General features: G+C 36.7%; 1 protein-coding gene and 1 non-coding gene across 4 annotated transcripts in view; both read right to left on the bottom strand.

Moving 5' to 3' along the window:
- Positions 1–12268, bottom strand: part of RAB3GAP1 (RAB3 GTPase activating protein catalytic subunit 1) — a 114744-nt gene that overhangs the window by 24111 nt on the left and 78365 nt on the right. For all 3 annotated transcript variants that reach the window (XR_002726671.1, XM_023193744.1, XM_023193745.1), the window contains 4 exons: positions 11429–11518; positions 10389–10561; positions 8813–8867; positions 8196–8567 (listed from right to left, as the gene is read on the bottom strand). Coding sequence is in view for 2 of the 3 variants with exons in the window: in XM_023193744.1 (XP_023049512.1) it covers positions 8196–8567; positions 8813–8867; positions 10389–10561; positions 11429–11518 (690 nt within the window). In the remaining variant the exon portion in view is untranslated. The remainder of the gene's footprint in view (positions 1–8195; positions 8568–8812; positions 8868–10388; positions 10562–11428; positions 11519–12268) is intronic.
- On the bottom strand, positions 7378–7504 carry LOC111527495. The gene has a single exon (XR_002726679.1). It is a non-coding gene; the product is annotated as a small nucleolar RNA SNORA40 (small nucleolar RNA).

Below are 12268 nucleotides of genomic sequence, written 5' to 3'. Positions count from 1 at the left end.
TCATGTTGGCCAGGCTCGTCTTGGTCTCCAGACCTCAGGTGATCCACCTGCCTCGGCCTCCCAGAGTGCCTCCCAGATTACAGGTGTGAGTGACCTCTCCCAGCCCTAAACAACTTTTTAGAAGTATAATCAACATACAATAATTTAAAGGCACATTTGATAAATTTTCATGTGTGTGTGTTTATACCCCCATGAAATAATCATACAATCAAGATACTGAATATATTCATCACCTCAGAAATTTCCTTATGCCCATTATTTTTGGAATGTCCATCAAGAGTGAATGGATAAACAAACTGTTGTATATCCATGCAAAGGACAACTACTAAACCTAAAAATGTATGAACTATTGATACATATGATTGTGAATCTCAAGATAATTGTGCTGAAAGAATACACACAAAAAATGTTATTCCATTTGCATAAAATTCTAGAATATGGAAATTAATCTATTACTGCGTTTTAAGATGAGAAAAACAAGGCTCAGAAAGGAAACATAGCTTGTACTAGCAATACTGTTAATAAATGGTGACGAAGGATATTAATCCAGTTCTGCTAGATCCTAAAACCCAGGTCTATACAAGACCTCAATACCTACTGCATTCTCCATAGGAAGATTAGAATAAATATACACTTGGAGTCAGGGGCGATGGCTCAAGCCTGTAATCCCAGCACTTTGGGAGGCCAAGGTGGGCAGATCACTTGAGGTCAGGAGTTCAAGACCAGCCTGGCCAACATGGTGAAACCCCATCTCTATTAAAAATACAAAAATTAGTCAGGCTTAGTGGCAGGCACCTGTAATCCCAGCTACTCAGGAGGCTGAGGCACAAGAATCACTTGAACCCAGCAGGCAGAAGCTGCAGTGAGCCAAGATCACAATCGTACCACTGCACTCCAGCCTGGGTGACAGAGTGAGACCCTGTCTCCAAAAAAAACAGAACAAATATGCACTTATATACTTGGTTTCTAGCATTAGAAGATTCTGTTCCAATACTAAAATTTAATCATGAAAAACCTAAGTTCTAACTTACTTTTAAAAAGGTATAATAAAGCAAATAGCATAAGGGCTATCAAAAACAAAACAAAAACCAAACCTAATAAATTATACCTGGCAAAGAAACAATATAAGCATGGATAATAAAGTTAACAGAATTCATGTTTCAAATTATTATTTACTTCACTATACCTGGTACTTTATTAAAATTCATAACTATTAAAGCATATTATCATATACCACAAAAAATCCAAGTTGAGGAATATAATGGAAAGCACACAACTTCCTTTACAAATATTATAATTCATCAACCCATTTCAGAATATAAAGACTAGTTACAAAAACTAAGTAATCCTTGCATCTTGAGGGGCAATAACAGCCACTTATGTAAGAAAATGTCTTCAGAAGAATAATAGCTAAAAATTAAGTGTTTATTTTGAATTAGACATTATGTTAATCCCTTATCAGGTACCATGTCATTTAAATGATGTAGAAAGTACTATGAACTTATAGTTGAAAAAACTAAGGCAAAGAAAGATAAAATATGTATACCCCAAATCATACATATGCTAAGTGGTAGAAATGGAATTTGAACTCAGGTAATCTAATCCCACTGACAGTGTTCCTAACTATCATGCTGTGAGCAAACGATATAAAAACTACGTAAAACTAGAATAATTACTAGAGGTTGAGAAGCATGTGTGTGAATATGTGTGTGTGTGTGTGTGTGTGTGTGTGTTGGTGAGGGGTGGTATGAAGAGAGGTTAGCTAATGGGTACAAACAGAAGGAATAAGTTCTAATGTTCAATAGTAAAGTAAGGTGACTGGCTAACAACAATGTATTGTATACTGCAAAATAACCAGAAGAAAAAACATGAAATGTTCCTAACACATAAAATGATACACAAGTGACAGATTTATCAATCACCTTGAGGAGGAGGAGGAGAAGGAGGAAGAAGAAGAAGAAAGTGAATAGATAAGCAACAAAATACTTGCAATAAAAGTATCTAAGGACTCATATCCAGAATATATGAAGAATTCCTACGAAGTAATAAGAAAAAAAGACAACTGCTTTAAAAAAAAACAAACATAGACAAATGGGCAATAAATATATGAAAATCTCTATATGCTTCAGGAAAATGTAAAACCACAAGATCCTACCTCCTACCCTTCAGAAAGGCAAAAATTAAAATGACCAAAAATATCAAGCGTACAGAAAAGAGTTAACATTGCAGGTCGGAGACTGCCATTCTTAGAAAGACCTGCTTGCAAAGTTGGCCTTTGACTAGCATTTGAGAACCTGGATTTTGAGAAGGTTCCCACCATTCCCAGAACTGATAAAAATGACTCACTATGCCTAAACAGTTTGTGCAAATAATATGGTTTTTGCTGAACACCTGCTTTCTTTATGGGAGCCTAGGATTTTGGTATGGTTAACCCTACGCTTAAGCAAAGGATGCCTACTTGGCCAGCCCCTACTGATAACTCCCACTGCTGTGCCTCTAACAAGCTTCCCGGGGAAGACAACATTTCACACATGTGGTCACAATTTGTTGCGACAGGAATTAAGTGCACTCTGTGTAACTATACTATGAGAAGCTTTTTGGAAGCTTAAGCCTCATTTCTTCCAAACTTCATCCCATGTGCCTTTTCTCTTTGCTGATTTTCCTGCAATAAATTTTAGCCATGAGCACGATTACAGCCTAAGTTCTATGAGCCTGCCTAGAAAATCACTAAACCCAGCACCTTGCAAACAAATATACAAGAAAAAAACAACCCCATCAAAAAGTGGGGAAAGGATATGAACAGACATTTCTCAAAAGAAGACATTCATACAGCCAACAGACACATGAAAAAATGCTCATCATCACTCGCCATCAGAGAAATGCAAATCAAAACCACAATGAGATACCATCTCACACCAGTTAGAATGGCAATCATTAAAAAATCAGGAAACAACAGGTGTTGGAGAGGATGTGGAGAAACAGGAACACTTTTATACTGTTGGTGGGATTGTAAACTAGTTCAACCATTATGGAAAACAGTATGGCAATTCCTCAAGGATCTAGAACTAGATGTACCATATGACCCAGCCATCCCACTACTGGGTATATACCCAAAGGATTATAAATTATGCTACTACAAAGACACATGCACACGTATGTTTATTGCGGCACTATTCACAATAGCAAAGACTTGGAATCAACCCAAATGTCCATCAGTGACAGACTGGATTAAGAAAATGTGGCACATATACACCATGGAATACTATGCAGCCATAAAAAATAATGATGAGTTTGCGTCCTTTGTAGGGACATGGATGCAGCTGGAAACCATCATTCTTAGCAAACTATCACAAGAAGAGAAAACCAAACACCGCATGTTCTCACTCATAGGTGGGAACTGAACAATGAGCTCACTTGGACTCGGGAAGGGGAACATCACACAATGGGGCCTATCATGGGGAGGGGGGAGGGGGGAGGGATTGCATTGGGGAGTTATACCTGATATAAATGATGAACTGATGGGTGCTGACGAGTTGATGGGTGCAGCACACCAACATGGCACATGTATACATATGTAACAAACCTGCACGTTATGCACATGTACCCTAGAACTTAAAGTATAATAAAAAAATAAATAAATAAATAAATAAACAAATAAATAAATAAAAAAAAAAAAAAAAGAAAATCACTAAACCTGGGAATGGTCTTGAGAACCCATCAAATTGGGAGGATTATGTAGAATAACTACACTACTATAAATTGTTGGTGAGAAGGTTAACTAGTTCAATCACTTTGGGAGACTATTTAGATACATCTACTAAAGCCAAAACATATTTGCACCATATAGTCCAACACCTCTACTCTTAGGAATATATCCAAAAGAAAATGAGTGCCTCTGTCTACCAAAAGAAACAAGAGTGTTCACAGCAGCTTTATTCATATTAGCCCAAAGTGAAAACAACCCAAATACCCACCAACAGGTGAATGGATAAACAAATTGTGACAAATTCATAGAATAGAGTACTACGAAGTAATAACACATACACAAACACTGAAGCCTGCAACAAAAAGGATGAATCTCAAAAACGGTAGTTAAATAAAAAAGCTCAATGGTATATAATGTATGATATACAATGAAAGAGTATACAATGTATGATCACATTTATATACAAAAGGGTAAGCAAAGTATGCCATTTAAAAGGTTCAAAAACTGACAAAACTAACCTATGGTGATTAAAAGTTAGAGAAAGAGTTGCTGGAGGGGAATACTGGACTTCACTATCCAATGCATCTGGCTATTTAATTTAAATAAATTAAAATTAAAAATTCAATTCCTTAGAAACATTAGCCACATTTCAAGCACTCAATAGTTACATTTGGATAATGGCTATTGTATTGAATGGGAAAGACAGAGAATGTAGAGCATTTCCATCTTCACAGAAGGTTTTATTTATCAGCACTGTTCTAGGATGATGGGAATTTTCTATATCTTGATCTGGGAAGTAGTTATATGCATATATCAATATGAAAAAACTCACCAAGCAGTATACTAAAGATTTGTGCACTTTTTATTTTTTTATTTTTATTTTTTGAGACAGGGTCTTGCTCTGCTGCCCAGGCTGGAGTGCAATGGTGCAATCATAGCTCACTGCAATCCCTGCCTCCCGGACCCAAGCCATCCTCCCCCCTGAGCCTCCCGAGTAGCTGGGACTACAGCCATACACCACCACGCTCAGCTAATTTCTGTATTTTTTGTAGAGATGGGGTTTTGTCATATTCCTCAGTCTGGTCTTGAACTTCTGAGCTTAAGAAATCTGCCCATCTTGGCCTCCCAAAGTGCTAGAATTACAGGCGTGAGCTACCATGCCCAGCCAAGATTTGTACACTTTATTATATTAAGTTATAACTCAAAAATTAAGTAAATACATGAATGTATGTTTTTAAAATGACCAGCAGAAAACACATACAATATATATAACTGTAGATTCACATCTAAAATATGAAGAATTCATATAAATCAGTAAGAACAGGAGAGCAATCTAAAAGAAAAATCATAGGTGATTCACAGGAAAGGATGGCTAACATATTAAAAGATGCTCAGGTTCATGAAAATTCAGAAAAATACAATCTAAAACACTGAGAGACTATTTTTGACCATCATGTTAGCAAGAATTTATATGGTTGGTAATATCAATTGTTTATAAGAAATTGAGGCTAGGCACAGTGGCTCATGCCTATAATCCCAGCACTTTGGGAAACCGAAACAGAGGATCGCTTGAGGTCAGGAGTTTAGGACCAGCCTGGGCAACATAGCAAGACTCCACCTTTACAAAAATTTTAAAGTGACAAACTCAGCCTGGCATGATGGTGAGCACTTAATAGTCCCAACTACTTGGGAGGCTGAGGTAGGAGGATCACTTGAGCCCAGCAGGTAAGGCTGCAGTGAGCCATGATCATGCCACTGCATTCCAGCCTAGGCAACAGAATGAGATCCTGTCTCAAAAAAAAAAAAAAAAATCATAAAACCATGTATTAATATGTACACACATATATGTATTATACATCAATGCATTGAAACAGGTATAAGAAATATAATCCAAACCAATAATACTTGTTACTAGTTACCTCAAGGAATGTGAGTCAAAATTAGTGGATGGTGGCTTTCACTTTTTTTTTTTTTTTTGAGACAAGGTCTTGCTCTGTTGCCCAGGCTGGAGTACGGTGACACAATCACAGTTCACTGCAGCCTCAACCTCCTAAGCTCAACTGATGCTTCCACCTCAGCCTCCCAAGTAGCTGGGACTACAGGTGCATGCTACCCCACCGGGCTAATTTTTTTTTTTTTTTGGTAGACATAGGGTTTTGCCATGTTGCCCAGGCTGGTCTTGAACTCCTGGGCTCAAGCAATCCGCTCCCACCTTGGTCTCCCAAAGTGTTGGGATTACAGGCACTGAGCCACCATACCCAGCCTCTTTCATTTTTACTAGATTACAATTTTCACAATAAAATGTTTTCAGGCCAAGCGCAGTGGCTCATGTCTGTAATCCTGGCACTTTGGGAGGTAGAGGCAGGCAGATGGCTTGAGTTCAGGAATTTAAGAACAGCCTGGACAACAGGGCGAAACCCCACCTCTACAAAAACCACAAAAAATTAGCCAGGCATGATGGCATGCACCTGTAGTTCCAGCTACTTAAGAAGCTGTGGTGGGAGGATCGCTTCAGCCCAGGAGGTCAAGGCTGCAGTAAGGCATGGTCATGCCACTGCACTCCCACCTGGGCAACAAAGAGAGACTCTGTGTCAAAAAAACAAAACAAAACAAAACCCATAAAAACAACTATTGCTGCTGCTGTTTTTGAGTTATTGCTGTTCTACATCCTAATGGTGTATATGGCTTCAAACTATATTTTTGAACAGATAAAAGCTAATCATATAATTGAAGGATATTTACTTCTGTTCTCTCTACATGTTTTTGGATTTTCTTTTTCTTTTTTTAAATCAATAAATTTTTATTCAAGGAATTCCATGTCGTGATTTCTTCCACTGTCCATCAAGGTCACTTGAGATCCTCTAAAGAGCTGGAGTCAAAAGATTTATCTTCAAGTTAGCCCTTTTTAATGAAACTGATGCTTATTTTAATCCAGTTGTCCTGTTAGCCCATAATTCTTTTATTTTGGCTTCTGTCATCTCCTTTTAATAGGGATATACTGAAAAAGACTTCAAAATTCACCAAGAGTCTTTGGGATCTAATTTCTTCAACCAATTTTACTTTAGGGTCCTTTTTACTGTAGGTGATGGATCTGGCTGGTTCTCAATTTGACACCCTAAGCGATCACACTCAAGAATAGTACAGATGTGTGGAATACGCCAATACCTTTAACTCCAGACATCATGTACTCAAGATAAAAGCCTTTAAAACAAAAAGTATCAAGTCAACATGAAACTGGAACGCAAAATCAATATTGCTGAGGATTCCCCTCATATCCCATGCTGTTTAACTATCTCTTCGACAGTCCTAGAATCAATTTTTTTTTTGTTTTTAGTAAGAGACAGGGTCTGTCTTTGTTACCCAGGCTGGAGTACAGTGGTGCCATCAAAGCTCAGTGCAGCCTCTAACTTCTGGGCTCAATCCTCCTGCCTCAGCCTCCTCTTTCTGAGTAGCTGCAACTACAGACACATGACCCAATACTGAGCTAATTTTTATATTTTTGTGGAGATGAGGTGTTTGTTACTTTCTTGAACAAGCTGGTCTTGAACTCCTAGCTTCAAGCAATACTCCCACCTCGCTGTGGGGATTGCAGGCTTGAGCCACTGTGCCTGGCCTGGGACCAACCTTTATGGCTATCAATACTCCCATCAGTTAACTGTGTCAGGTATCATAATATCCCTTCTTATATGTATCAAAACTCATACTGAACAATGAGTTCTGGGTTGCAAAAGAGATTTATTTTTTGCACCTATTTATAAGTCTTTGTCCACAAGTTGAACAAAAACATACATAAGTGCAGTTGGATTTTCTTTTTTAAACATCTGAGCATTCACCACTCAGTTTAACAAATAATATATGATGAGATGATCTACTTAAACTTCAAAACATTTCTCAATTACAGAAATGGCAAACCTAAAAGCCCCAAAAGTTTATTTAGATTTGTTTAATCTTTAAACATAGACTTTGTTCAAGCTTTTAAAAATCCTTGATTAAATCAAGACCACATTTATCTATGTCATTGGGAAATCTTTACCTTTAGTTTCTTTAAACACAGTCTATATGTTTATCTTTAGACATAAACTTTTTTTTTTCTTCTGAGACCAAGTCTCACTCTGTTGCCCAGGCTGGAGTGCAGTGGCACGATCTTGGCTCACTGCAACCTCCGACTGCTGGCTTCAAATGATTGTCCTGCCTCAGCCTCCCCAGTAGCTGGAAATACAGGTGTGCACCACTGCGCCCAGCTAATTTTTGTACTTTTAGTAGACACAGGGTTTCACCATGTTGGCCAGACTTGTCTTGAACTCCTGATCTCAGGTGATCTGCCCACTGCGGCCTCCCAAAGTGCTGGGATTACAGGCGTAAGCCACCACACCTGGCCTAAACATAGACTTTTTAGAGAATTTTCCTTACCCAAAGCACTATCTTCTACTAGGATGAAGTTATATAAACCACAAAATAAATTAAAATGGAAAGAACTAGTGCATCCTACCTGGGTTACTGGAATGTAGAGAGGTTCTCCATTATGCAGCAGTGTAAGTTTCCCATGCTGATAGAGCCGTCCTTCCGGCCTTAAATTTGCCATCTCCTTAGGTCCTCCTTTCTTGCCACTCTCTTGTCCATTTCCTTTAAGTTCTTCAGTATCACTTAGGCATTCAAAAAATTCTTCTTCGCTGTCACTCCAGGAATCCCAAGATTTTGCCACCTCTCCCTTGTCCTTATCTGTTTCTTTTAGATTATCTGGACCCAACTGGTCTCCTGCTTTTCCAGCATCCCCTGGATATATATTAGTGACATTATCTGAAGCACTTGTCTTTTTCCCCTCATCACGTGCCTTCTTTCTTTCAATACAACAATTTAACATCTTAAGAAAAGAGAAATAACATTTATAGTTGAATTAGTTACAGAAAAATAAAAATCTACCTACTGCTTGAATATTTAATTTTCACCTCCACTTCTCAGGACATTGTGAACTGCAGTGACTACTGACTATAGATAACCTACAGCAGCACCATGAGTACATCATGTAACCCATTATTACATTTAGTATTAGAATAATCTCTGATTAAACCAAGACCACATTTATCTATGTCATTGAGAAATCTTTACCTGTAGTTTCTGATGCAGTAAACAACACCTCAGATCTGGGGGTCCACTTGCTAATCTATCAAACAAAGTAAGGAGAAAAGACAGCTTAGTTTTAGTAAAATTGCTTCAGATATGATTATTTTCTATACTACCATAATTTTTAGCTATATTGATAAGAAATCAAAACTAGATTTCCACACGTAAGTGAATTCCAGAGGGGGAGCACACAGAATTAAAAGATGAAAATTTATTTTATACTCCTAGTCCACAAATCACCAACAGCAAATATAACAGATACTTCAAAACATAACAGCAAATTAGTGATAGTTTTCAGGCTAATAAAAACTCAAAATGAGAAAAAGTCCCTGAACCGCCCCCCAGGAAGTACTAGCACACAGTATTTCACACCATACAAAATAAATCAGTTTGTGTATTCAGTACTAAATTCTTACAGTGGATTCTCACTATAAAAACCAAGATCTCCACCTGTATTTCAATAGGACCTCAGACTGTCTCTAGTTCTAGGTTCCTCTAGACCACTAGGTTCCGAGCAATCAGCCAGAGGCACTCTCTCATATTCAACATGCTTCTGGGTCTGTAAACAGAGTAAACTGTCTAGAACCAAGAGAGAATCCCGCTAAGCAGAGATTGGAAAATGATATAAATGTTTTTGGATCAGTAATCATTTTATATTGCTCATAATCATGATTCTCCTATCTTAGCATGGGTAGATGAGCACTAAACTATGCAATATCAACCTATGTGCTAACGAAAATGTTCTGTTTGATTAAGTAAAATGTCAATTACAAAATACAGGTTTATTACAAGAGACTTTGAAAATACATAAAAGTATAAAGAACAAAATAAAAATATAATTTCACACTGGAAAAAACTAATAGCATTTCATGGTATTTATAATCTTTTTCCTGTACAAATATAGCAACATAATTAAAAGCACTTTGTATATGTATATTATACTTTATTAGAAACAATATGAACATCTGTTATTAAAGATTCTCGGGGAAAAACTGTAATCAATCTGTAATTTTCTTTTTTTTTTTTTTTTTTTTGAGACGGAGTCTCGCTCTGTCGCCTGGGCTGGAGTGCAGTGGCAGGATCTCAGCTCACTGCAAGCTCCGCCTCCCGGGTTTACGCCATTCTCCTGCCTCAGCCTCCGGAGTAGCTGGGACTACAGGCGCTCGCCACCTCGCCCGGCTTGTTATTTGTATTTTTAGTAGAGACGAGGTTTCACCGTGTTAGCCAGGATGGTCTCGATCTCCTGACCTCGTGATCCGCCCGTCTCAGCCTCCCATAGTGCTGGGATTACAAGCTTGAGCCACTGCGCCCGGCCTGTAATTTTCTATTGTAGAGATACAGTATAATTTATTTATTCTTTTATGTTTGATATTTAGGTTTTGCCTCTTTTTCTATTATATTAATAAACTTGCTGCAGCGAACACCTCTAACATAAATCATGTCTAAGCTTCTTGCCACTTTCTTAGGGCAGATTTCCTTGAAGAGGGAAAAATAGGTCAAAAGTCAAATGTCTGCTAACAAACAAAATCCCATCTAAACAACTGAAAATTGAAATTATTACCCTGGAATTAGAAAGTTGTTTTCCCATCGGAAACGCATTTCAAGAACAAATTCCTGCCAGAGGTGTGCCACTCCTTTCAACCCTCCATGGTAAAAATTGATCATACAGAGACACAAAGCCAATTTGTATGTTAAACTGTCAGATGGTGCAGACTTGAACTGATTGTAGAGATTCTAAATTTAACAAAATAGAAACAAAGCAAACTTGTTACCAAAATACTTTACACATATAATTGAAGAGGTCGTAGGGAGAGATTTTAATTCTAAAATTAACCTATCCCACCTAAACTAGGCATTATCAAATATCTAATACACTACTGCATAAACTATTCTTAGGCAGTCCCATATTTTCAAGATTTCTACTAAGATTAAAAAACATAAAGCTATAGCTTAATGAAGCTATAGTTGTAGCTTTCAATTTCTTCTGCGGAATCTCTAGGAAGTATTCCAAATTTCATGTGTTGTTTTAAAAATCTTTTAATTACAAAATGAGCATGTCTAAACAAATATCATAACTGTCTAAACTGAAAATGTAAAAAGCCTTTGCTTTTTTCTCTCACCTCATGAAATCTACTTCTCAACAATAACTGTAAAGTTTGACATATATCTACACTTGTCATTTAAATTCTTCCACTTCTTAATTTTTCAAAGACTAAACAAAGAGACCATGAAAATTTACCTAATTTTACACATTTTACTTCATTAAAGAGTTTTCCATTTACTAACTAGTTTTAAAATATAGAAAAGAATCTGTTGAAAAACATAAATTTAATGATTTCACCAAAACTCTACAATGAGAGAAATCCTACAGCTGTGTAGAGTATATTCATGCTATTTTTTCATTGTTTCCAGAAAAATTCTTGCTACTCAAAATATGTATCTGTGCTAGTTATCTAAGTGGAAACCATGATCTCCCATCCAAAATTCCCAAGGTAATTTTTAAAATAAAAAGATATTAAGCTATTAAACTAGAAATATATAGAACCTCTAGAAATTCAGTGCATTTAAAACATTTTAATATTGAACCCCAAATCAACTTACATAGTCTTCACTCTCTGATGGAGGATAATTATTATCTGTTGAAGTAGTTACATCTAATGGTTTCTCAGAAACAGCATCAGGGAATAAGAACTTGAAGGAAAGGAAAAAGATAATCGTGTTTTAGACCACATTTCCTATTTTGTTGATTTTTATAACTCATATAGACATTATTTAACTTTTTAATGGTTTTGCTGCTCTAACAATAGAAATGTTCCAGTTGTATTGGCCAGTTTGTTCTACACTCTCAATTTTTTTCTATTTTTCCTTGAAAATACACAAGGTTTCAGTGACTAGCCAATTTTAGAAATTAGAATTTTTTTCTTAAAAGTAATCACTTGATTCTGTAAGCTGAATGGTGCAAAAGCAAAATCTCATCACTGTGACTTCATGCTCATCCAAGGCCATTACATTTTTTTAGAGTTACTACTATTTAAAAAACAAAACCATAAAAGACAATTTAAAAACACCCATGAACTCATGAGGATCTGAAGAGTTACATCATCCACAGGCTTTCATATATAGACTACTAAGAGATGATATTCAAGACCCACAACTTTATTTTATGATACCCCTGGAAAGTAGGAAGCAGTCTAAACCTATAATAACCGATGTACCTTTTCCATATGGTTTCTGTTTATATGTACGTGTAGGAGTGGTCAAAAAAATCCAGTGTACATGACAACTGAGCTACATGATTTGAATAACATTCTTTAAGAATACAGTCTTAAAAAGGAGGCTCTCTACAGAAATTTATTTATAGTCCTTTTATCACTGTTCCTCTCAATTGTTTTGTGGTATTGCTGATTAGTAATTCCTCTCACTATGTATACTTTGCCACAT

The sequence above is a fragment of the Piliocolobus tephrosceles genome, chromosome 11, assembly GCF_002776525.5.
Source record: "Piliocolobus tephrosceles isolate RC106 chromosome 11, ASM277652v3, whole genome shotgun sequence".
In the NCBI taxonomy this organism is placed as follows: domain Eukaryota; kingdom Metazoa; phylum Chordata; class Mammalia; order Primates; family Cercopithecidae; genus Piliocolobus; species Piliocolobus tephrosceles.
Note: the sequence above shows the minus strand (reverse complement) of the source record. Positions and strands in the feature narration are given on the sequence as shown.